Source organism: Quercus robur, chromosome 11 (assembly GCF_932294415.1).
Source record: "Quercus robur chromosome 11, dhQueRobu3.1, whole genome shotgun sequence".
NCBI classification, from domain to species: domain Eukaryota; kingdom Viridiplantae; phylum Streptophyta; class Magnoliopsida; order Fagales; family Fagaceae; genus Quercus; species Quercus robur.
In genome coordinates this window covers 16,201,837-16,229,228 of record NC_065544.1, presented here as the reverse complement: position 1 = coordinate 16,229,228, position 27,392 = coordinate 16,201,837, and the positions used below count along the sequence as shown (strand labels likewise).

The 27,392-nt window shown below is 33.9% G+C and overlaps 3 protein-coding genes across 15 annotated transcripts; 1 reads left to right on the top strand and 2 right to left on the bottom strand.

Moving 5' to 3' along the window:
- Positions 1–1,574: 1,574 nt before the first annotated feature.
- Positions 1,575–27,071, bottom strand: LOC126706512 (disease resistance protein RUN1-like). 13 transcript variants are annotated; one of them, XR_007648621.1, is made up of 11 exons: positions 26,377–27,071; positions 20,439–21,528; positions 20,081–20,296; positions 17,983–19,967; positions 17,069–17,353; positions 15,899–16,368; positions 15,767–15,864; positions 15,255–15,363; positions 13,746–14,013; positions 13,431–13,503; positions 12,282–12,932 (listed from the first exon to the last, which is right to left on the bottom strand). XR_007648621.1 is itself a non-coding variant. In XM_050406016.1 (5 exons), exons 1-4 carry the CDS (start codon positions 26,874–26,876, stop codon positions 17,994–17,996), a joined length of 3,780 nt encoding a protein of 1,259 aa, XP_050261973.1. In that variant the 5' UTR covers positions 26,877–27,071; the 3' UTR covers positions 1,575–1,621; positions 17,983–17,993. The 13 variants fall into 13 exon arrangements, 1 of the variants encoding a protein (XP_050261973.1); XR_007648622.1 differs by having other exon boundaries at positions 15,767–15,898; positions 15,996–16,368; XR_007648623.1 differs by having other exon boundaries at positions 15,996–16,368.
- Positions 2,855–4,384, bottom strand: LOC126704768 (disease resistance protein TAO1-like). The gene has a single exon (XM_050403779.1). It carries the CDS (start codon positions 4,382–4,384, stop codon positions 2,855–2,857), a length of 1,530 nt encoding a protein of 509 aa, XP_050259736.1.
- On the top strand, positions 8,441–11,475 carry LOC126706515 (uncharacterized). Its single transcript, XM_050406022.1, has 3 exons — positions 8,441–8,750; positions 9,445–9,559; positions 11,398–11,475. The coding sequence occupies exons 1-3, from the start codon at positions 8,508–8,510 to the stop codon at positions 11,469–11,471; spliced, it is 432 nt and encodes a 143-aa protein (XP_050261979.1). The 5' UTR covers positions 8,441–8,507; the 3' UTR covers positions 11,472–11,475.
- Positions 27,072–27,392: the final 321 nt, after the last annotated feature.

The window sequence follows — 27,392 nt, the reverse complement described above, 5'->3', positions numbered from 1 at the left end:
CCATGTCCATACTTTCTTGGTTACCCTATAATCCCCTACATATTTTAGTTAAAATTGAGTCTCTATATGGTAGGGTGTTGATTAAGTTATGTTGAAGATTTTTTTTTTTTTTTTTTTTTTTTGTTGCAATTTTTCATATTGTTTTAGCATAATTTCATCCCAAACCAAAAATAGGGTTAACTTTTTTATTATCATAGATTAGTGGTTGTAGCCCCCTAAACAATTAGACTATTTCAGTAATGAAATTTCAAAGTCTATCTCTTATTTTTCCGGTGGATTCTTGAGAGCTTTTTATTATGGATTTAGTAAGCCCCTTAAATATTAAGAGTTCATTCTTAAAATAGACTCTATCAAGAGATTTATAATTCAGGAACATTAACTACGTTTCCTTATAAAGAGAATCAAAGTTCAAATTCTCTCTCCCTCACTAATTGTAACATTTTTTTTTAAAAGGGTGCATTCCATTTCTTATGAATATCCTATTGCATCACTACGTGCCTATGTCTAACACTCCATTTGTTTCACTGTAAAATGTTTTACGAAAATGTTTTTAGCATTTTATTGCATTTGTTTCAACATAAAATTTGGTCAAACCTAAATTTTTTTTTCATTGAATGTAAATTATTTTGTAAAATACTATAAAATTGTTTACCTTTAAAAATTGGTAAAATTGTTTTATACAAATACATAGTGTCCCTCCTTCCCATTTGGTGGCTGGGTCACCGTTGCCATCAAAACTTGACATCAGATACACGTATATGACGTAACCTATTAAACTCTTAAATGTCTGGAAAAAAAAAAAAAAAAAAACAGGGATGATTCTTTTACCAATTGAACGAATCCTCATGATTCATTAATATGCATATTAAATTAGCTAGGAGTATTGCTTTGTGTTTTTTGATTAAGGAAACAAACCAGATGAGAGTTTGAATTAGTGCCAATAAAGTACAAGTAATCAAGTATATGCCATAGGAAAGGAAAAACGATGATGCATCAACCAACAAAACTAAAATTAAGAAGAAGGATGGTGACTTACTAGTGATCTAGAGAAAATATTTGATCAAACTTTCGGGTCACTTTCACAAAATTCCTTCCAATGAAAAAATCTCAAGTCACTAATCACTCACTTGACTTCTCAAAACCAGCCATGGACATGAACATTCTCTATTTTTTAAAAAGAAATTGAATCCCCACTATTTCCATTCCCTACCCTTGTAGCTCTCCTCTGACAGGATTGGTTGCAGTTGGAATCCTCTCTAAAGGACTGGATTTGCTTATCCTGCTACTGTCATGGCTTTTCTTTGATTTTTGAACTGATAATTACCCTGTACATTAAAATCAAACTTATAAAATACATGGCCACATTAGTGGCAGAGAAAGGCTCTTTCTTCACGCTTGCCTTGTTCCTATAAGACCAAATAGACCATAAGATAGAGACAAAAGACAACGAGAAGTACTTAAAGTTCTCTAAATCGCCCTAATTTCTCTTCATCCTTGCCTGAATCAAGTAAGGCTGAATGAAATTAGTTGTAATGGACAGATCAAAAACAAGAACATACCATAAAGATGAAAATGTAAAATAGGCATGAATGGTTTGCCTTGGTCATGATCTGAAATGGGCCTAGAAAATTTCAAGAACATCAAAAAACCAAAGAACAACAGTCATCTGTCAAAAACTTCCATAATTAAAGAGCAATTATAAAGTTAGTTTTAAAGTATTAATATCACAGATCAGTATGGTAATTATATTACAGATGGAGGCAATGCATGCCATTGGCTATAGTACCCTTTGCATTCGAACTTGACATTATGTATATTCTGTTAAGCTCCTGAATGTCTGGGAAAAAAAAAAAAAGAACAGTGGCAAACAAAAGAAAAAAAAAATCTAACAAACAAAATGCAAAGGAAAAAGATGTTTTTTAAGATGAGATTCAAATACTATTAAGGTTTCCCCCATGCCTATGGACAAGGATCACATGGGATGATAAGGTGTAAGATATTCGTAAAATTGCAAAATAATGGCAGCCCATGGCTAAGGCCATTAAGTAATACTTACTATTCAATAGAAACAATACTATCTATTATTCACATTAACTTTTTGAACTTTGTGTTCAATCATCAATGGCAATCTTAAATTCATGGTCCCTGCCTCTTCCATCTTCACCTAATTTGTTGATTACAATTAGTGGCATTATTAACTTTCTGGGTTTTGTCCTCAATTGCAATCATAAATTCATACGATTCTTGTTAATTGATTTTGAACTACCTGTGATGCAAACAAAATGAGCTTGCGCTCAAGGACTTCTACATAAGGACAGGGCATAGCAAAGAGTCCAGTTTCTGGAATTAAATCCACAGAGCTAAGATTTTGATAAAGCAGCTCTGGTTGGTAGAATTGAGAGGATGTAGCAGAGGATAGAGTCCGGTAAGCAGCTAGTAAAGTTAGTGTCAGTGTTACTGAGCAAAGGAGAGGGGACTCTTACAAGTCCTCACTGTCACATTTCTCTGCATCTCTTTCTTCTCTACTCTCTACATTAATTTGATTCAATGTGTGTGTTTCACATTGTGGAGATTCTACACTTAATGAAAATTTGATGGAGTGAGAAGCTTAATTTTAAATAGAAAAAAAAACATGAGATTGAACAATAAACTAGTACATTTGGCAACAAAAGCTTCCAGTTTTGATGTTTACTTGCTTTTGATCACATTATTTCTTCTGTTTTTAAAACACCAACAAAAGCATTAATAAATGATCACATTAACAAAAAGAAAATGCAGAAACCTACAGAACTTAAATTAAGAGGAAAGATAGTGAATTACCAAAGAAAAAAGTTGATTAACCATCCGGGTTACTTTAATTAGATTCGTCCCAATCGCTTAACTCCTCATCACAGTCCTTGTACTCATTTAACTCCTCACAATCATAGTTACCATGGGTTTCTGTGTGCCTTTTAATCCTTTTTGGGTTTGATATGTCATTAGAGCTTCCTTCTCCACTAAGTCCAGCCCCATCGTAATCATCACAACTTCGTTTGGCTTTGTCACATTCCACTATCATAGCCATGCTCTCATAAGGAGAGATGCTGCTGTTGCTATGCTGGGCCATTGTTCGGTCGAGATCTTCTATGTCTTTATTGTATATCATACGGAACCCGCATTTTTTAACCTCCTCTCCTGGACCTCCTGTTTCAATTTTTATTCCAATCTGAGTGAATCCATTCGCATCACTTTCAGACAATAATTTATTTGATTTCTCATCGAAGAATTGAGGAGTTACATAGAGTAGCCAAAGGTGATCTGGTAAAACCTTAGGAATTAAGCTACTGCCTAGCGCAGGAGACATTCTTTTTCCATTGGCTATCAATGAACAGTACAGGGGAATTAAGCAACTGATTTGGTGATCAACATCATGTGAACAAAACACAATGCAAACAACAATTCCCATCCACTCATTATACAAATGAGAGGGTTGTTTTATATTCACTTCAGCCCCCATGCTTTGGTGCCTAAACCACTCTGGCATTTCACTTCCTGGAATAACAATCTCATATTTCTCAGTGGGAGAGAGAGAGATCTTAAGGGACTTTTTTATCCCTAAGATAAACCAGTCTATGCAGCTTTGATTGTCAGCCAATTTAAAGCTATTGTGAAGAAAGAGAGATGATTCCAATAAATCTCTTGATTTTAATTGATTTGGTAACATTTCCAGTGAAACACAACCTTCGGCATAAATGGATTCAATATTCAATGGAAGCTTTGGCAATGATCGAAGACTAGTGCAATTATCCAACACCACCCATTTCAATTTCGAAAGTTGAATGATGCTTTCCGGAAGGCAAACAAAATTATTTCCACTTAGATCCAAAAGTTCTAAAGAGAATAAGGAACCAATATCATCAGATATTACCTTGAGATTGCAATCACTTAAGTTCAAGCCGGTCAAAGAACATGCACCTGATAAAGAAGAGAATAGCATGTCCATGGGATCAGGACTTCTTGGCATTGAATAAAAAGGGAGGAGCTCATTCCACAATTTATTAGATGATGATGATGATGATAACCCCTTACATTCATTGAAAGACAGTGTTTTAAGATTCTTTAAGAGACCAATGGAAGAATGGACCTTTCTTATAGCAGTTTTGCTCATGTACAACCGCTCTAGACTTTCAGCATTCCCTAGGTTCTCTGGCAAGCTATTTAGTTTTGAGCATCCGTAAAGATCGACTAATCTAACCAACTTCAAATTACAAATGGTGCTAGGTAAACACACAAGATTTTTGCAATCCCATAAACTCAATGAATCAAGATTAGTCAAATGCTCAATTGATGTGGGTAGTTTTGTAATTGCAGTACCACCCAAGAGAAGTGTGTGTACACGTTTCATGTTTCTCCCGAATTCTGGAATTTGTTTTATTTTTGAGCATCTGGAAAGATTAAGATACGTAAGACAATCCATTTCAAACTTGCTTGGAAGGCTTGTGAGGTTCTTGCATCCTTCTAAATTAAGAATAGTAAGCATTTTATGAATTCCAATTGATGGGTGAATTGTACGTAAATTTATACAATCTTCAAGAACCAATGTCATAAGATTTGGGACTTTAATGATGTTTGGGGTTTCAATAAGTTTTTGAGATTTTGTCAGCTCGATAAATTTCAACATTTCAAAACTCTGTTATAAGGCAACCAAAAAGAAAAGTGTAAGAACATTAGCTTCAAGTCTTCAACAAACAAACTTAATAAATAAAAAATTGTATAAGATTACCTAAATTACCTTTGTTCCTTTCCAAAGTCGTTCAATGTAGCTACAACACATGCAAAGTTCAACAAGCTCATTTGATTGGAAACTTGATGGCAACGATTTCAAAGGGTACCCTTTCCAATCAAGAAATCTTAAGCTATTGGGAAGATGTTTAAGATCATTCGTAAGATGAACGCCACAAATTTTGAGCAATTTTAGATATTGCAGCTTTGCAAAGGCTTCGGGATTTCAATCTACCATTTTTGGTACATAAAATTCTAGTACTATGCCTTGAACTGCCTCTGTTCCCTAATAATAAGAATAAGAGAGATTTGTATAAAATGTATTATTACTAGACTATTATAATTTAAACTCCATTATTCTTTAAAAAAAAAGATATGCTGAATAATATGATAAGATATATGCTTAGTTTCTCTCATACCCCTTACTGTAGTTTTTGTCTGCGCAAACAAAGGGGATTAGTGAATTGCAAAATGTAGAATGACCAAACTTACTCTATATTAGACTTTGTTAAATAATATAAAAGAGTATACACTCAAGTTTTGAAGGTAACCTCTTTCCAAGTGAAGTGTACGACATAGAATGGGACTTGATCATGGTGGATGCACCTACTGGGTACCATGATAATGCCCCAAGAAGAATGAGTGCTATATACACAGCTGGGTTGATGGCTAGGAATAGAGAGGAGGGTGCGACTGATGTGTTTGAAGGGTACTTGACAGAACTTTTGTCAAATACCCTTCACTATCCCAAGTCACAGGGCTCGCCTTTTGTCCATAGAGGTTTCATTCTCTGTCCTTTTTTTTTTTGCCTATATTTTTTTTTTAGCAATTCTTGTTTTGTCATAGATCTATTTACTTGAGAGAATTGGAGCTGGGATTTTCCTTTCATGTATATTTTCTGTTGTTACAAATTTTTTATTGGATAAATTATACTACTGAGAATTACTAAATAAACATAATGTGGGGTGACCATCTTTGGTCCTTGATACTACCAATTTGGGCAGAAAAGGTTTACTATCCAACTAAATGCACTGCTGGGAGATGGGAATTGTGTCTCTTTGTTCAATGTAGTAGTTATAACTACTTATAACTACTTCATTTTCTTAGCAATAAATGTAGTTGGTATAACTTATCTATAGGGGTTAGTAGATCCACCACAGTTCTATGCACATGAAACTTCAAAAGATGGCAACTGATAGTGGGGTTCTAATTAAATTCAAAAGTTGCTGTATGAAAGAAAAACCAGAAGGCATTCCCAAATAAAACCGTTCTACCAATGGATAAATTATCATTTTTTATGTACATAACCTTATGTTTGGATGGGGAATTGATGAGAACATAGAATAGGAGTAGGAAAAAGTGATCAGAATATAGTCCCCCTGCTTTTCAATAAGAAATACAATGTGTTGTACTATAAAAACAACAGTGCGTTTTTATTTTTTAAATTCAGTTGTTACTAAAAAGTGGTGTATGGGGATTTCAAATTCTGGTTCCCCCAAATAAGATTAGACAATGCAATTTTATTTTTTCACACACAATTGAGTTATAAAGTTCTTAACAAAACAATAATGTCTTATTATTTTAAAAAAAAAAAAAAAAAAAAACAGTAGGACTAAAGAAAAGTGGTCTATCATATTGGGAAATAAATAGGCAACAGATGTCAATAAATCTTAGATCAAATTACATTTTAAACCCTATACTTCAGAGGTGGTTCAAATTAAACCCTAAAAATTAGAAATTATAACAAACTAAACCTTAAAGTTTGGTTAGTTTTGCTAGAGACCCAAGTTTATTGTAGGCCCATGTAATTATTGAACTAGCAAACTAGCCTTTGGATTAGTATAGGGTGAACCAATGATTCTCTACTATATAAACTCTATATTGAATTCATTATAATTCGAATAAGTCATATAGTAAAAATGTAGCTATAATGGGTTTTATAATATATTTACCTTCAATCTTTACAATATAAATTCAAATATTTTTTACATTGGTTCATTAATATTTTCTCTCCCATTTTGTTTTTTTTGAGTTTTTATGGGAATATTATCATGGAAATAAAGAAAAAAAAAGTTATTAAATTCTAAAACTGAAAGTTTTCAATCTTAATTTTCCAAAAAAAAAAAAAAAAAAAAAAACAAAGCTACCGGTCTTAATTTAAACTCAAATAAATCAAAAGGAAATTAGTATTGACTTTTCAAATGATAAAGGACTAGTTAGAAAAATTATAAAATTGTGTTATTAAGCTTTTAAAGTGGGACATTTCATAATAGAATATCTTCTTCTTCTTCCTTTTTTGAGAAAATTTCATAATAGAATATTAGTTAGTAATCTCTCTCTAAAAAAAAAAAAAGTGATAAAGGACTAGTTAGAAAAATTATAAAATTGTGTTATTAAGCTTTTAAAAAGTGACATGCACAGTTGAACAATTATCAAATCAAATTAACAACCACCATAGTTTGTCGTCCAACATTGTATGGTGGAAATTGTTTACCATTCTATCATCATTATGGTAAAAAAAAAAATCACAAAGGAGACAAGGATTGAGAAAAATCAAGTTTTCATGGTCCTTTCTTGGGATAAGAACTCAGTCATTCCATTTGTAATGCACCCCATGTTTATGCTGAAGCTTTCAAGAAATTTGCCTAAATCAACTTGCACAACTCCTTCGTTTGTCTATCCTGGATTTAGTCATAGATCATATTAAATTTTACAAATTTTACCATTCTATCATCACGAAATAAGCTAAGTATCAATGGGCCAAAACCAATGTTCACATATGGCTATAAAAAGCCCAATAGCAAAAAGTCTAGAAAATGAGGAAAGATAAATGGGTCAAAGCAAAACTGAATGGTTTGAACCAAATAAACATTTGTGAGACAAAATAGGATGCACATCAGCACATGTATGGTATAGATAAAGCCATATGTCAAAGCTAGGTCTCTTGTCTAAAAAATACCAAGAGAATTGCATAATAGTGCATATAAACTCAAATATGGGTACACTTCTAATCAACATGGAACTCCAAGAATTGGACACACCACAGGGGCATGAAAATAACTAGATCTCCATTCTCCATTTTTGCACCATCAATTTTGAGTTGCACAAGCAATTTCCACTTACTAATTGACAAATCGTTTGGTTTAAATAAACATTTACAATTACAGTAATTTTGAAAAGATACATTTCCATATTTAATTGCAAATAGCTTAAGGGGAATCTAAGTACTAAAGTGCATCTAAATTCCCCCAAAACCTGATTACACCAAAAACCAATTTGGTGACTTGACCTAAGCAATCATTATTAACTCACATTTTTGGGGGAACTTATAGATTAGTATTTTTTTAGGAACTTATAGATTTAAAGGTATACTTACAGTTACATATGCATGCATTAAAGTTCCAAAACATCATATTCATGAAAAACAACAAGTCCAAATGTACAAAATTTTTTGCAATTGTCAAAGTAACTAGATAAGTAAATAAAAATAGGACCCATGTAAGAATCAATAAAAACCTGACAAGTCTACTATTTTGAAAATTGTTGTATCTGTAATATTAAATCATTAATCTTCATCAATTAGATGCCCCTAACCAAACATGAAGCTTAAGACTATAACTATTCCCTCTTATTTAAAGGTTACACTAAACAGGAATGGACTTAACCTAACCTAACTTAACATAGAATGCAAGCAATAATAACCCACTGCACCTCTCTCTCTTTGTGAAAACTCCGATTGAATAAAAATGGCAATTGGGAAGAAGAAGTTGATGTCATCGGCGCCATGGAGGGGCGAAGAGGAAGCCGCCGAAGAGTTCCAAGACGCGAAGCTCAAAGTCACAAAGCAGCAGCCTGGAGCCGAGTCAGTGATGCACGTGCCTTGCAAGAAGAAAGGCAAGTCCAAACGCCACGACCATGACGATTACGATGATGATTCCCTCGTCGAGATTGACCCCCAGCTTCGCTACAGCTTTCAACGTAACTACCAGGTCTCTATTTTCTTGATTTTCATTTTTGTTTCTTGGTTTTTTTTTTTTTTTTTTTTTTTTTTTTGCTTACCCAGTTGAGAGAATTCTTGATTTCTTGCTTTAAATTGTGTTTCTTTGGTTACACTATTTTTAGTTTCTTGATTACTTGCTTAAATTGTGTTTCTTTGGTTACCCAGTTGTGAAAATTCTGGATTACTTGGTTTAATTTGTGTATCTTTGGTTACCCAGTTCTTAGTTTCCTGATTACTTGCTATTGGTTGTTTAAAGTTCATGTTTTGTCATTAGTAGTGTACCCTTTTGCAGTGTTGGGGATTCCTGGTTGTTCTCAATTGTGTTTAAATAGATTTATGTGTTATATGAGCTATTGTTAATGTGTGTGGGGGTGTGTGTGTGTGAGAACGCCATCAATATCCACGTTGTTATTATGGGCAAGGGAATGTCTGTAGGATGTATATAAATTAATTGATATAGTCTTTATTGTCATGTTCTGTTTTTCTGTTGATTGACACTTTTATAGCCTATCCATCACTCACTGGTTGGAATTATACAGTTTACATCTATGTTTTTTTGGCTCTCAATGATATTTTTACTCCTCTTTTCTTCTTCCATTTGCTTACTTTGTATAATTTTGCATCTAAATCCGTTCATAATTGAGTTTGTGATATGATACTTCTTTTGAGTTTTGTGTATGCAGTTTCTTCAACGAGTATTCAGCATTGACACCATTGTGAAACCTCTTCCGCCTGCCATGGCCTACAATGTTTCCCGCAACTTGAACTTCTTTACGCGAATTTTCACTCAGTTCTTTGGTGAGTATTGATTTCTTTGTGCCATTTATAGGTAGCAGAGAAGATGGTATATATTACAAATTCTATAGTACAAGATAACGATGTCACTCTTAATTACTTTTGAGGGTTCTTTTTCCTAGTCTTCCTTTGCAGCTTTTGTTTCTGCTCCCCCTGGCTAGGGATGGCAATTTGTACCCGACTCGCGGGTACCCGGTCCAGCCCGACCCTAATGGGTCGAATTTTACCCGACCCGATAAAGAATAGGGTCGGGTTTGGGTTTTTTTAAAAAACCCGAAGCGGGTCCGGATCGGGTCCGGGTTTTGGTAAAAACCCAGCCCGAACCCGTACCCGACCCGGTTAGATATATTTAAAATTACAAAAAAACCTGCCTATATATATACATCAACTCTAACCCTAAAACTCATTTCCCTCATTTCTCTCTCAACTTAGCTGCCTCTCTCGCCTCACTCTCACTTACTCAGACTCTCCCTCTCACGCTCACTGGCATCACATCCTCCCCTCACTGACTCTCACTCACACTCACATCTAATCCTCACCGTCACTCTCATTCACTCACCGACCCACCCTTACCCTCGTGGAGGAGCAAAGATCTCGTGGTGGTTGTCGTTTGTCACGGAGGAGCACGAAATCAATAGATCGGAGCTTGGGATTGTTAGATCAGAGAGAGATGAGGTCGTGTTGCTAGATCGGAGCACCGCCGATGGAGCTTTAGTCAGTTTAGTGGTCTGAGTTCTTCATTTTTTTTTTTTTGGTTCATTTTTGTTTTGGGTTCATTTCCTCTCTCAGTAGTTTTTGGGTATTTGTTTGAGGATTCGATCTGTATGGAATGTAATGCATGTGTATATTTTGCGTTGGTTTGAATGTGAATCGGAATTGATGTTTGTGTTAATGTAAAAATCGGTCCATAAATGGAGTTTTTTTTTTTTTGATGTGATAAATGGTTTTTTATTTCTTCTATTTTTTGTGTTTATTTATTATTTATTTTCTATCTAAGAATCTCATTTCAACAATGTTGATTGATTTGTTTTGCTGTTTGTGTTTTTATTTATTTATTTATTATATATATATATATATATATATATATATAAGATTGGGCCATGGATTAGGCCCAGAAGTGGCTGGCTGGACGGGGCCCGCGGGGCCCGCGGAGACCCGACGGGTCGGGTATGGGGTTAAAAAAGACCCGTTTATTAAACGGGTCGGGTCCGGGTAACAGGAATAGACCCGCGAGTCGGATCCGGGTTTTAAAAAATCCGGCCCGAACCCCACCCGTTGCCATCCCTACCCCTGGCTCTTTTTTTCTCTTTTTTATTTCTCTTTTTCTAGTAATCTGTTTCTTTCACTGAACCTAGAGTTGTGCAATTTCTGCAGCATAATGAGTATGCTTGTGGAAGGTCTGAACCTTTTTTCAATGCATTTGGGGCTATCAAGTCTATAACTTCACTGGAAGTTACAATGGGCTTGACTCCTACATCTTTTAGAAGGACTCAGAAATATAAATTCAGGGAATACAACTGGTTAAGAGAGATTTTCAATGTCCAATCAAGTAATTTATATTGCAAAACTTTTAAACTTAGAATTGGTAGACATTTCTCTTGATTCTATATTTTGGTTCGATCTTTGCAAACAATAGCTAACTTTGTCTCATGCTTATTATAAAAAATTAAAAAAAATGCTAATCTTGGTCTCATGATTGCACTCAAGTTCTTTGAAAGTCAAAAAAAAAAAAATTGTCATGCGATCAAACCTTTGACATGTTTCCCTTCCATTAATGCATTGATGATTGTTACATAATATTTTCGATGTGTAATGTAGTTATGTGATTTGTTGTATTGCAGATCCAGAAGGTATAGCAAATGCCCAAAAATCATTAGGGATAGGACAAGAAGAGAAAGCTCGCCGCGTTCATTGAAAAAGAGATTAAAAAAATGGAAAAGGAAGGAGGCCCGGGAGAAGGGGGGGGGGGGGGGATTTAAAAGGCAGTTGAAGACTTATTGTTGATTTTAGATGTAACTGTTTCAAATTATTTTTAATATCTGAAAGATTTCTTCTTTGGAGAATTTATAATATCTGAAGATTGAAAATGTTATCTAAAAATTCAGTGGGAACCCTTTCATAAAATTTTTTGACTTTGCACATGGACTTGCATCATGAGCTATATGAGAGTTTCAATAAGTTCACTGATGATATTTATTGAAAAAAAAAAACCAAACAAGTACTAATGAGATTTCTTAATATGTTTTGCCTAACCTTGGATGAAACGAAGGCTCATGTTTTGCAGCATAGTAGAAATTAACCATTTTTTTGCTTGAAAAGACTAGATGATTTTGCTCTAGATCCTTTTAAATCGGAAATCAATTAAGCAAATTTCAACCTTCCACTAACAAACAAAAGTCTGTCATTCTATACTTCATTCATCTTCTTATCATTACCCTCTAGCCAATTGAGCCAAGTTTTTATGGTAAAAAATTATTTAATGCGACTTTGGCTGGAGCCAACATTTTCCGTTAGAAAATATTTTATGTGACCCAAAAGACACATGAAATATTTTGTACTATCGTGGGGAAAAATAAAAACAATCAAAGTATATAACAACCTTCACAAAGGAAGAGAAATTTCAATTTCTGTACTTGATAGAAGTTTGACAGAACAATCCATTTGTAGGGCACAAAAATAAAAGCATGTTAATCGGTCAGAGCCATTAGATGGTAAGAGTTGAATATGATTTTCACGCAAGGACATGAATCTCTTATATGATGTCTTACAATGTTAATGATTGCATGTAGTTGCATGCCATAGCTTAAATTAGTCCAGAAAAGGTGTTAATTTAACTTCTTTCTTTTCGTCTTCTATTTTCTTTTTGGGTATGGTTTATTAATACAATAATGTCTAAAGCGTTGGCTGGTAGTAGAGTCCAAAAATGTTCAAAAGAATTTGAAGCAAGGCCCCAACATCTGTAGCAACTCTCTTATCTACAAAATATACAGCCACTACCGTTCTCCAAATTCCATGCACTTGTGGTCTTCAATCAGCACAGCAAGTTGAAATGGAACCTTCTTCTCAAAAAGAGGTCCTCCACTCATAGAAATTACGGAAACAAGTCTACAAAAACCAAGCCGTATAGCCTTAGTTAATGCTTTCCGAACAGACGGGCATCTAGCGGCATGCCATTTGGTTGCATATGGAATAACTGCAACAGCCTGCGAGCACTTGATTTGGCTACAAAGCCAAAACCACCCCGTTCACACTATCTCTGCTAGTGTCCCTAAATTTTCAGCAACACCTACAACCCTCCACAACTTGACACACTCGCCTTGGTACTTTCCTGCAGTTACTCTGATCCGCTTTTTGTGCATTAGAGACCTGTGCAGACCTGCAAAACAAAGCATTAGCACTTCTTTTTAGAAGCTATTTTGCACCCTTAAACATCAATCTAGAGAACATAATATATTCCTGTTTTTGAAAATTTGGATCCTCCATCCACTGAGCCAACCACTGCTTCAAAGAGCAAGGAGAAATGAACTCAGTTCTAAGGATCAAATCTATCCAAACAATACAGCCCAAGCAAGATTGCTCTTCTGGAATAAATTAACCAAGTTTTCCTCTTACTCACACAATTATTATCACTCACTATGTTTCATTTCACTATTCTGTTTTAAATTTTTAATAAGTAAGTCCTCAAGCCGAACTTCCACATAATAATTATTAACTTCAAAGGAAGCTTCAATTCCCACAGATGTCTCCATCTAAGAGCTGTAACCCTCCAATGAGAATCCATTACCTGAGTTCCCCCTACTTTCAATGGTAGCTTAATTTTGATATCGACCATGTGTTACATCGAGGCCATATTTGCTTATTAGTAGCTCCTCACCTTGAGATAGGGGTGGCTAAAATTTGAGCAGTCACTTCACTACTTTAGGAGAGTATTGCTGCCTAACCAGGTCCTGTTTCCAAGTGTAAAGATAACTTTAAATACCTATTAACAGATGTAGATTTTTTTTACTTCCCTAAAAAAAATATAAAATTCTCAAAAATTAATGACATTGATTATCAAAGTGTAGCATCTTTTTCCAGTATAAAATATAATACATTTTGCTAAAATAACAAACCCCATGGGAGGAAACTGAGAAAAGTTAAATTCTAGATGTAGTACAACAACGATCGCAACTAGAACAGGAGTGCTTACCAATCCAAGTAGGCTACCTTCTCCAATTTTCAACCTTGTCTACACAGTTGCTTGCTTGCTTGAGTCTGATTACTGTAAGGACACATATGTCTCAAATGATGTGGTTAGTAATATATAACCAAGTTTGTTGTATGGTTGGGTTTCTCTACTGTCTACTGCTGTCCTTTAATTCTAATTCTAGTCAAGTCTCTTTGACAGGGTATAAGCTAATTAAGTTATGATTTTGAGATAGGCCTTTTGGCTTGTTTCAGCTCTGCCTGGTCATGATCTGAAATGGGTAGGACAACATTCAGTCAATAATTTGTTTTAGAGTGAAGGTTTTAGAAAAGTAGAAAAAATTTCAAGTACATCAAGAGGCAAAAGCACAAAAGTCTTGTGAAGTTACAAAATTAAGAGTTGTTTCATATTAAAAAGAGTTTTAAACTGTTAAATTCATGTCATAGCACTTATTTTCTTTTAAACTTGACCGAGATCATATATATATATATATATATATATATATCTCCTAGTAACAAAAAGCAGAGGAAAGAGTTGTTACTTTTAAATGGGATTGAACTATTATTAAGGTCTCACCAATGCTTCTACACAAGCATTACATGGTACAATGACAAGAATGATGATTTCCTTACATTGCAGAATAAAAGCAGCACATGGCTTAAGGCCATTTAGTATTGCTTACAATTCAATATTCAATTATGGTAAATCACTGATCCATCACTGCATGTCTAACAATTGAACAATTTATGTCATTCATAACATTTTTTTGGTGAAGATAAATCAAATTAATTGCTTTTAGCTTTGAATATGGTCTCCTGTGAGAGATTTATATTTAGTTAGTTATTGCACATCTATTTACATATAGGCACAAGCTTAGGTTCCAAATGATGATAGCTTAAGAAAATTACCAAAAACATAACTTATGCAGATGCAGATCACTCAATTATGAACAATGTTGATGATACTTGGATATATCAAGAACTCGGTTGAATGATTGGTCAATGAGGACATTTTGCATATCTACATTAATTCCTCATAAAAAGTAAGTTATGATCAAACTCTGAATGTTTGAAATTTTAAAATAGGGGAGTTACATTACCAATGTCCTCAAACATGCTAATACAAATCATTTTTATAACATCTTTAATTGTTATCCTACATTAAAATAAGAAATTTATCAAAGAAAAGCAAGAATAGAAAAATCAGTCATTCTCTTAAACAGGAAAAAAGCACTTTTTTGGTTAAAGGTGGGAACACAGCTATAGAAAACCTTCAATGAGAAAGCTAGATGCTACATCTAGCTAGAATCATTCTAATTGCGATCTATACATGAGCTTACATATATGATAAGAAATGACATAATGATTAACTCAGATTATAATGTTTGCAATGGCATGCATATATTGTTTTTGCACTTTGAAAATTTTTAAAACGATGAACTATATAGGCAACAAGGAGACAACATAAAAAGAAAACTAAAATATAAATTAGGAATAATAGTGCAGATTTTACCTTGCAATCTATTACGGATAGCGAAAATCAGAAGCATAAAATGGACTGCATTTGCCTTCTTATCTCTTGGCCATGTGACAGTTTCTCCTCATGAACAAGTCCAATAATCCTACATCAAGGGGGCAACCAACCCAAACAACTAACACAATCAGTGAACCAAAATTACTCTAATCATTGTTTATTTTATAAAACTATGTTTTTTTTTTTTTTTGGTGGATTAAATGAGTAGCTTCAAGAATGGGGGTGATTTTTTTTTTTATCAATTGTACCAATCCATAAGATTTAATAATATGCATTAATTAGCTAGGTGCACAAATTTGTGTTATTTGATCAAGGAAACAGACCAGATGAGAGTAGGAATAAGTGATAAAAATGATGCTAAAACACAGATAGTAAAATTATATTTTTCAGTTAATATTAGTTAAGTAAATGTGTCCAAAGGAAGGGAAAAAAAAGATACTGCAGAGCAACCAACGAAAAGCTTTGATTGAGAAGAATAAGCAATGACTTACAGGTAATATAGAGAAAAAGTTGACTAAGAAAAAAGACAAGAAGTTCAACAATCTTCAATGATGCTGTTGTTGGAATAAGTGCCAATAGCAAAGCTAAGCTGCAGCTCGCAAATATGTTCATAAAAGAGTAACCTGGGCTCTAGCCTCATTAGTGACTCCCATGCACAGCAAATGTACACCACTTACAAGCCCAAAAAATGTTCATAAAAGAGTTGGAAGCAAGAGTAACCTGGGCTCTAGCCTCATTAGTGACTCCCATGCACAGCAAATGTACACCACTGGCGTTCTCTAACTTCCTTGCACTTGTGTTCTTTAGTCAGCACAGCAAGTTGCCAAGGAACCTTCTTCTTTTCCACAGGTTCTCCAATCTTCCACTAACCAAAACAAGCCTGGAAAATATGCTACTCAAACAGTAAGCTTCCACTCGTTTGCATACGGCATTACTAGAACAGCCTGAAAAATTATCTGCCAGCCCATTATTTAGCTACATAGGCAAAACAACCCCATTTGCATCTGCTCTGCCAGATCCCCTCAATTGTCAGCAACACCTGCCATCCCTCCACAACTGGACACACTTGCCTTGGGACTCTCCAGTAGTTACTCTAAAATAATAAGAATTTTCAGAGCAAAACAAAAATAAAAGGAATAAGAACTAGAATAGGTAACTCAGCTATTCTCTTAAACAGAAAAGCAAAAAAAAAAAAAATCATTTTCTTTGGTTGAAGGTTAGTACACAACTTTAGAGAACTTTCAAGTAGGGAGGAAGCTAGATGCTACCCCTAGCTAGACTAATCATTCTGATTGCAATCTAAGCATGACTTCACATATATAATATGTAACGAGATAAAAATTAATTTCAATTGTAATGTTTGCAGTGGCATGCATATATTGTTTTTGCAGCTTGAAAATTTTTAAAACAATGACAAGAGAGTAAAAGGCATACAACAGACTGCACTTATCTTTATGTCTCTTGGCCATGTGACAGTTTCACCTCATGAAATAGTCCAATAATCCAACATCAAGGGGGCAACCAGCACAAACAAGTAACACAATCACTAAACCAAGATGACCCTAATCATTGTTTATTTCATAAGACTATGTTTTTTATATGCATATTAAATTAGCTAGGAGTATTGCTTTGTGTTTTTTGATTAAGTGCCAATAATTAAGTAAGGTACAGCTGGCAAGAAACTATTTTGAAGTTAAAATTAACCCAAAGAAGTACAAGTATATGCCAAGTATGGGAAAGCAATGATGCATCAACCAAAAAAACTCAAATTAAGAAGAAGGATGGTGACTTACTGGTGATAGTGAGAAAAAAGTTGATTAACCTTCTGGGTCACATCACAAAATTCCTTCCAATGAAAAAATCTCAGGTCACTAATCACTCACTTGACTCGTCACAAGCAGCTATGGACATGGACATTCTCTATTTTTAAAAAAGAAATTGGATCCCCGCTATTTCCATCCCCTACCCTTGCAGCTCTCCTCCAGCAGGATTGGTTGCAGTTGAACCCTCTCTAATGGTCTGCATTTACTTATCCTGGCTGTTTAGGCTTTTGTTTGTTTTTTGAACTGTTAGTTACCCTGCACATTGAAATCAAACAAACTTTTAAAATACATGGCCACATTAGTGGTAGAGAAAAGCTCTTTCTTCACAGTTGCCTAGTTCCTATAAGTCCACATAGACCATAAGAACTTTAATCATATGTCAAACACTTCATAATTAAAGAGCGGTTATAAAAATGAGTATTAAAGTATTAATATCAAAAATCAATGAGGTAACTATATTACATATGAAGGAGGCAATGCATGTGATAGGCTATAGAGCCCTTCCATTCGAACTTGACATTATATATATATATATATATATATATATATATATTGTTAAGCTCCTAAATGTCTGGGGTGGAAAAAATAGAATAGGGACCAAAAAAAAAAAAAAATCTAGCTAAGAAAATGCAAAGGAAAAAGGTATGTCTTTTTAAGATGAGATTTGGCAGCAAAAACTTCCAGTTTTGATGTTTACTTTAATCCCATTATTTCTTCTGCTTTTAAAACACCAACAAAAGCATTTTCTTGCCATTCTTTGTTGTCAAATTGCTAGGAGTCTCATTGACAACTCTACTCAAACATGTGGTGGGCAATCCATTAAAAAATGTACACTAAAAGAAAAAGAAAATGCAGAAACCAACAGAGGAAAGACAGTGACTTACTGAAAAGTTGATTAACCATAAGGGTTACGTTCATTAGATTCTTCACAATCGCTTAACTCCTCATCACAGTCCTTGAACTCACTTGACTCCTCAGAATCAGAGTTAACATTGGTTTCTGTGTGCCTTTTAATCCTTTTTGAGCTTCCTTCTCCACTGGGTCCAGCCCCATTGTAATCATCATGACTACGCTTGACTTTGTGACATTCCACTACCACTGACGAATGGTCGAAATTATGATGGAGAACATCCATGCCATCATAAGGAGCGATGCTGCTGTTGCTATACTGGACCATTGTTCTGTCAAGATCTTCTATGTCTTTCTTGTATATCATACGGATCCCCCATTTTTTTACCTTGACACGGCTGCTTTCAATTTTAATTCTAATATGACTGAATCCATTCACGTCACCTTCCCACAATAATTTATTTGATTCCTCGTCCAAGTATTGAGGAACCACATAGACTAGCGAAACGTGATCTGATGAAACCTTATTAATTGAGTGATAGTCATCAATCTCAATTCTTTTTCCATTGGCTATCAACGAATATGCAAGACGGGGATATGAATCAAAATTATTCGTACAAAACACAACGCAAAAAGCAATTCCCACCTTCTTACACAAATGAGAAGGTTGTTTTATTTTCACTTCATTCCCCATGCTTTGGTGGCTAAACCACTCAGGAATTTCACTTCCAGGAATAACAATGGCATATGGATTATAAGGATTGGTTTTTATGACTGAGAGAGGGAGAGAGGGAGTGAGCTTGAGGTACTTTTTTATCCCTGAGATAAACCAGTCTATGCAGCTTTGATTGTCAGCCAATTTAAAGCAATTTTGAAGACCGAGAGATCGTGGTTCCAATGAATCGCTTGGTTTTAATGGATCTGTTAACATTTCCAGTGAGATACAACCTTCTGCCTCAACCAAGTTAACTTTCAATGGAAGCTTTGGCAATGATCGAAGACTTGTGCAATTATTCAACTTCAACCATGTCAATTCCGAAAGTCGAATGATGCTTTCCGGAAGGCAAACAAAATCATTTCCACTTAGATCCAATTCATATAAATTGAATAAGGAACCAATATCATTGGGGATTGCCTTGAGATTGCAGTAACTTAAATCTAACCAGAATAAAGAAGACGCAGGTGACAGAGATAGAGAAGAGAATAGCAAGTCGATGGGATGAGGACTTGTTGGCATTGAACAAAAAGGGAGGAGCTCATACCACGATTTATTAGATGATAACCCCTTACATCCATTGATAGTTAGCTCAACAAGATGTTTTAAGAGACCAATGGAAGAAGGGACCTTTCTTATAGCAGTTTCGCCCAATGCCAAACACCTTAGACTTTCGGCATTCCCTAGGTTCTCTGGCAGTCTATCCAGTTTTGAGCATCCCTCAAGATTGACTACTCTAACCAACTTTAAATTAAAAACGGTATCAGGTAAATGCACAAGATTTTTGCAATTAGTTAATTCCAACTCACCAAGGTTAGTCAAATGCTCAATTGAAGTGGGTAGTGTTGTAATTGCAGAACCACCCAACTTAAGGATGCTTAGGGCAGCCAAATGCCCAATTGACGTGGGTAGTGTTGTAATTGCAGTATCTATCAAATAAAGGTAGCGTAGGGCAGCCAAATTCTCAATTGACGTGGGTAGTGTTGTAATTGCAGCAGCACCAGTTAAAAAAATACGGCGTACACATTTCATGTTTCTGCTGAATTCTGGAAGTTTTGTTATTTTTGAGCACCAAGCAAGATTAAGTTCCTTAACACACTCCATTTCAAACTTGCTTGGAAGACTTGTGAGGTTCTTGCACCCACTTAAATCAAGAATAGTAAGCTTTTTATGAATTCCAATTGATGGGTGAATCCTACGTAAATTTATACAATTTTGAAGAACCAAACTCTTAAGATTTGGGACGTTATTGATGTCTGGGCCTTCAGTAAGCTTTAGAGCAATGAATTTCAAATTCTCAAAACACTGTTAAAAGCCAAAAAAGAAAAAGAAAAAGAAAAAAAAGAGTAAAACAATTAGCTTCTACAAACAAACTTATTATTAAAAAAAAAAAAGTAGTATAAGGGTACCTAAATTACCTTTGATAGGAAACTTGATGTCAACGATTTTGAAGGGTACTCTCTCCATTCAAGAACTCTTAAGCTCCTAGGAAGATGTTTGAGACCATGCATAAGTTGAACACCACAAATTTTAAGCAATTTTAGATTTTGCATCTTTGAAAAGGCCTCAGGATTCCATTCTACATTTTTTGGTTCATGCATCTCTAGTCCTATGCATTGAATTTTCTTTGTTCCCTAATAATAAAAACAAGAGGGATTAGTATAAAATGTATAATTACTAGACTAATATAATTTAAACTCCATTATTATTTATAAAAAAAATGTTGAATAATATAATAAGATATATGCTTATTAGTTTCTTTCAATAACCCCTTACCGTATTTTCTGTCAGCACATTGTTGATGTCGTCAAATGACCACAATCTACTACGTTCCTCAGGATCTTTGCACTCTTGACAAACTATATCTCGACCCATTTCTTGTAGTAAATCATGCATCCACAATTGATTTTCATGCAATTTAATGAGAGACTTGTCAATAAGAACGCTCAATCCAATTCTAGCATGAAGCCTAAGATAGTCTAGTATTTTTATGACGTCATCTCCATTCTTGTGATTAAAAAAGCATGCAATATTTAAGAAAATTTCCTTCTCTGTTTGTCGTAGTCCATAAAAACTTATTTGAAGCACATTGAGAATTCCTCTATCACAAAATTCGATGAGCCTATTCAATTCACTTTCCCAATCATCAATGCTTCTTTTGAACAAGAAAGAACCCAAAATTTCAAGGGCCAAAGGAAGCCCCTTACAATAATCTACAAAAGCTTGAGATAGCTTTCCATAATCTTCAGTTGGATGGTCCATTTTAAAAGCTCTCAAACTAAAAAGTTTAAGAGCTTCATCATGATTCAATACTTCAGCCTCATATATTTCAGTTCCTTCATGATACACTAACAAATGCCTATCTCTTGTTGTTATCATAATTCTACTACCTGAACCAAACCAACAATGATCCCCTGCTAACTTCTTCAATTGGTCTAATTCATTTACGTCATCAAGAACAAGAAGAATCTTTTTGTTATGTAGCCTATTCTTGATCATTTGAACTCCATCATCAACATCTTGTAGATTCAAATTCAAATTTTTTAGCATCAAAAGTTTTTTCAAAAGTTTTTTTTGTAACTTGCATAAACCACATTTTTCAGATTCTTCCCTAACATTAGCAATAAAACAGCAAGCTTCAAAATGATTGGAAACCATACTATAAACAACTCTTGCAAGAGCTGTCTTACCCATTCCTCCTGTCCCCCAAATTCCTATAATGCGAACATCATTTGACTCTATAGTTAAGTATGATTTCAATTTCTCAACTCGGGATTCCATTCCTATTAGTTCCGTGGTATGTGCTGTATTTCTCAATTTATTTAATACCTCTTCCACAATGTCTTGGATACATTCTGCCTCAGACCTACAAAGAAGAGAGAACAATAAGTTGTGAATCTGAATCTATGGCATTAAGTTTAGCAGGTTAAAACTGAAATTGGGATTCTATTTTGTCTTAAGCCAATTAATATATAGTTTTCAATTCACTCAACATAATCAAACATGGGATTTCTACTTCTTTTCTTTTCCACACAACATTTTGATAACAAAGAAAGGTCAAGAGTCTTGTAACTCAATGCAATTGCTTAGTTCTCTTCATGTGGAAAACTTGGATTCAAACCTGCAAATAAAGTCTAGAAAATTGAAGAGGATTATATAAGATATCTGAAATTTAAGATAAAGCAACAACCCAAACTACTCTAGTAAAATTACTCCAAAAGAGTCTTAAAAGCACAAAATTAATTATATGATTCAGTATGAAATCTTGTATTACATTGCAGATGTGAACTTTCTTTTCTATCCAATTCACAATAAAAATTAAATATGAGCCTTTTATCATGATTCTTCCATCCTGTGATTCAGTATGTCACCATGAACATGTATGTAGGTATGTTTACGGTTCAAAAAAGGACTATAGATAAGGAGTATTCTTTTTATTATTTAATAAAAAGAATTATGTCAAATAGGATTACATATTTGTCTAATTACTACAACCATCATTAGGCCCCTCCCCGCTATAAATGTAGTTATGTGTATAATATATTAAAGTGAAAGTTCAATAAAAATCCAAATCATTATGTATATTAAATTAAAATGAAAACTAAAAAGAAAGTTCAATTTAGAATCGAAATTAGATTCTAAATCAACTCCAATTTTGTGCCAAGTATCCTTTTAATTGCCCACAATTTGATGCCAAGTTTCCTTTTTAATTTCCCACTAATTTGATGACAAGTGTCTCTATATTTTAAAGGAGGCTTCATTTTTTTTTTTTTTTTTTTTTTTTTTGAGAGGAAAGGAGGCTTCAATTTGCATCAACTGTCTTCCATCTCTCATTTAAAAAAAAAGTCATTCCATCTTACATTTTGCATCAAGTATCGTTACATGTAAATTCATGAATCTGAGCTTAAAATATATACATATATGTAAAATTTTAAATTTAAAGTGTCATTACATGTAAAAGTTTATTATATGTATATGTAAAATTTTGAATGTATAATACTTACAACCTATTCAAAACTATTTTAAGTCCACCTAAAACTATTTCTAACCCCTTCTATGTAGATCCCATATGAAACCACTTCTAATCTTTTTAGAACTAATTCGAATTTCCTTAAAAAATTATAATTGGACAAATTATGAATTTTAACGTAAACATATATCCTGCTCTAAAACTGGATTATTCATATATTATTTGAAAATGAACCCAAAAAAAAAATTTATTGCATTACAATAACAAAAATTAAGTTAAGTAACCAAAAAAATTTCTTCCGTCTTTTCAAAAATAAAATAAACAAGAATGAACAATTTGCATGTTTTACCAAATAAAATTGTTACAAGGATTTTTTAAGAGTTGACAAAATATAGGAATGACCATTAATAATATTAAACTTGTGTAAGAATTTTAATATGCATCTAATTATGTTTATTTTTAAATGCATCCATGCATATGAATGAGGTTAGAAGCTAATTAATTAGATTCTAATTACACTCTAAGTTTGTGCCAAATATCATAACAATTAGATTTCACATACTCTAATTTTGTGTGAATCGCCTAAATTATTTCTAACCTATTCAGAACTATGTCAAGCCATAAAATGATCACTTCTACTAATTCTACTTGAAACCCAGTAAAAACTAGCTAGTTCCACTCATTTTAACCATTCCAAGTTTTCTTTAAAAGAAAGAAGAAGGGGAAAAACGCCTATCGTATTTGTTATATAAAAAAACTATTATTAATTTAAGGATAAGTTTCAATGAAAATTCGTATTATATTCTAAAAATTGCCTATTCTTTTTCATTATATCTTCATAATAACTCAACTTTCCTAACTTACATGAAAACTATAAATAGGGAATAAATTACATACATGACAATAACAAAAATTACGTTAAGAAAGATTATTAATTAAGTATATAGATAATTCAGCAAACAAAATTTTATTTTCTTTTAACTAAAATAGAGCAATTAATAATGAGTAATTTACATCTCTTGCAAATGTTATCCTTACAAGATTTTTCAAGAATTGATAAAAATTATAGAAAGTAATATTATAAAATTAGATAAGAACCTTTAATATGAATCTAATTATAAGTTTATAAATAAATGCGTCTATATTTATATATAAAGAGTTACAAGCTAGTAAAAAAATTGATTTGATGCTCTTTCTTGCATTAAAATTTTAGTTTGCCTAATTTTTTTTTTTTAAATTTCATTAACTCCTTCACTACTTTAAATGTAATTAAGTATGGTTTGATTTCAAAAGATAACTATCTCTTCTTCAATCATTTTCCCCCCCTCACTTCCCACCGTTTATGTTTTTTTTTTTTGGTATCTTTTTAATTAGACAAGTTTAAGCTCATCATATTCTGTAGTTCAAATTTTGTTATTTACTTTTTAACTACTTAACGACAGCTGTTTTGGTAATTAAAATATGAAACCAACAAAAATTCATGTTTTTGAAAGGGTTAAAAATGGGCTAGAGATTTATATTTTTGTTGTTCGTTGGACTAATTTTGTTATATGTTTGGGCTCAGGATCATACTGCGGGGCCGAGAAGAATTTGGGCCAGGTACTAAAATTGCATGTAAACATATAGAGTATTCACGTAGTCTTACTTTATTATATATATATATATATATATATATATATATATATATATATATATATATACCTGTGTTCACTTAGTCTTACTTTTATTATATATATTTTTTTCATTCTTTGGGTGCGTTTGAATCGGCTTCAAACGCATTCCAGAAATCAATTTCCGGAAAAGAGGGCGTTTGGCTGTCACGGAAAATATTATTTTCCGGAAAATATTTTCCGTTTGACCGAAATTTTCAGCTTTGACCACGGAAATGAATTTCTGCCTTCATTTTCACTTCAATTCATTTCCGTGGCTTGCAAAACGCAGAGAGAGAGAGAGAAAAAACAGAGAACACAACATGAGAGCGAGAGAGAAATAACAAAAAAAAAAACAATCGAATGAGAGAGAGAGATCAAGTGCGGAATAGATCGACGCTAACGAACGAGATCGACGCCAAGGCCTGAGTGCGAAGCCAACGAGCGAGATCGAAGCCAACGAAGTGCGAGAGCTCCGATCGATCTAGCCACCCAGAGCTCCGATCCGGCCAACCAAACACAGAAAGAACGAGAGCCAACGATCCACGAACCGACACCGATCTACCTCACACCGGTCACGCCGAGCTCTGCCAGACGACCACCGCGCCAAACGCCACAGACCCACGGTGAGTGACAGCTCAAACTCACACCGATCCGCCACACACTCACCTCACCTCCGACCCACACGTCCGATCCTCCGATCCACTCATTTCCTTGTGCTGTTTGGCTTGGTTTGAACTTTACACTGTCAACTATTTGCTGATTAGAATTTTAATTTCTTTTTATCTGGAGCTGATGAGTTTTTATTAATATATATCTTTTACTTTGTTTGGATGTTAGGTTATATGAGAGCTGTAAATTTACTCGTTTATTCTCATTTCGTTGCATTTTAGTATGTGACATTGATGAATTTGGTTCAAATATTTTTTTGTCCTTCAAAAAGGAAAAAAAAAAAGAATTATGATGCCTTTAATAATTGAGAAATGTTATTGGAATGTAATTTGGAGGTCTGTAAAAGCGATTTCCGTAAAATATTTGGACGAATCAAACACCGGAATTGATTTTCCGTAAAACGATTTCCGAGACAGCCAAACACCCGAATACATTTTCCTTTTCCGGAAATTAGCATTTCCGGAAAATATGTATTTTCCGGAAAACGTTTTCCAGTAACCAAACACAGCCTTTATGTTTGAAGTTTTCTACCATTTCCAAAAAAAAAAGAGTTTTCCCAAGGAGAGCTTTTTTGACTGGGTGGTAAAAGAAAAGAATAAAAGTTGTTATACACGCTTGAAATAGTACGATTTTGCTTGAAATGACTTAAAGTCACTATTTTAGTTGTTTGTATAATAGGAAAAGAACTACATTTTAGTTGATTAAGGGTCTGTTTGGATAGAACTTATTTTGCTGAAACTGAAAACTGAAAACTGAAAACACTGTAGCAAAATAATTTTTAAATGTGTGAATAGTATTGTGGGACCCAATTTTAATAAAAAAGTTACTCAAAAGTGAGATTTGTGGGTCCCGTACACTGTTCACGGGACCCACAGAACTAATAAAAAGACTGAGAAGTCAACAATTACCGGCTACTGTTCACATGAACAGTAGCCGTTGTTCCCTAAATAAGTGCGCAGCAGCAGGAAAAAAAAAAAAGTGAAGAAACGTAAACGCAAACGCAAAAAGCTGGATCCAAACCCAGCCTAAGTCTATAATTCACCAACGTCAAGAAATGTGAAGTCGTATAAAAATACATAATTATTATATTTATCATGTAAATTTATATTGATATTATTTATTTTGTCTTTAGTATTTTATTCTTTTTTTACATATCTTGAAAATGAAAGAAAAGAGGTAATGATTGTTTTTTAATGCAAAAGAAAGAGAAAAATTAAAAAAAAAATCATCTAAAATTAGTATTTTAAATGAAATGTTTTGTAAAATAAATAATTTGATATTAAAAATTTTAAAAAGTGAATAAATAAGATAGGAAGGTAAATTTTTATACTAAAATGCACATAACTTTTAAACAAGCTGATGCAAATGCTTTAAATGTGTGTAAGAGTATAAAAAATGCTACTAAAAAAAACCACGATCTTACCTTTGATGTGGTTGTGGACGTAAATGCTCGCCGGATAAACTCCCCACTTCTCTCATAGCATCTTTCCATTTTTGAATCTTCTCTCTGTCGATTTTGTCATTTTTCTGATGTTCGTCAAAGGCTTTTTCAAATGGCCCAGTCTGCTTCCGCACGTCGGAGGGATCTACGTGGTAAAAGACGGGCACCACTTCAAGTCTCTTATTTATTTTGCATTCAACAATTTTAGCAAGTTCATCCAAGCACCACTTGGAATCGGCATATTTTTCTGAGAAAACAACAATTGCATACTGGGATTTTTCTATTGCTTGTATCAGCTCAGAAGCAATTTCTTGTCCTAGTTGGAGTTTTTCGCTGTCTCTAAAGGCTTCAATGCCTCTCAATATAAATGCCTTGTATAAATGGTCTGTAAAGCTATGGCGGGTGTCCTCACCCCGAAAACTGAGAAAAACAACGTAGTTCGAACCAGGTAAAGAGGGTGTTTCGGAGCTAGTGGAAGCCATTGGAAACTTAGTAACAAGCTTTTTTGTGGAAAAGTTACAAAGGAAGTTGCAGTGCAAGGAAAATGGAAACCTGGAAAGAGAGTTATCAGAGCTTTATAAGGTCTTACTTTCTGTAAGAAGAATGCCCTATGGCAAGGAACGTAGAGCTAGCTCTAGTAAGATGAATAGTTAGAGGTGTAGGCAACGCTGGTATAGGAAATATGGACTGATAGGAACAAGTTTATATAGATAGATACAGTACCGGCTCAAGGCCTAGGCAACTTAGACCTAGGCCTAAGGCCCACAACAAATAAAAAATTTTCCTACTAAAAAAAGGCTCCATTTTCCTTAGTAAAAGATCCAAAATTTTATAAAAATATAACATTTTTAAAATAATTAGTAAAAGATCCAATTTCTTCAGTGCATGCATCTTCCCCCTTTTCTCTTTTTCCCACCTACCAAGAACGAGAAGACGAGGGTAGCGAGCAATTTCATGGTGACTTTATATCTTTCTCTTTCCATTATTCAAATGGGGGG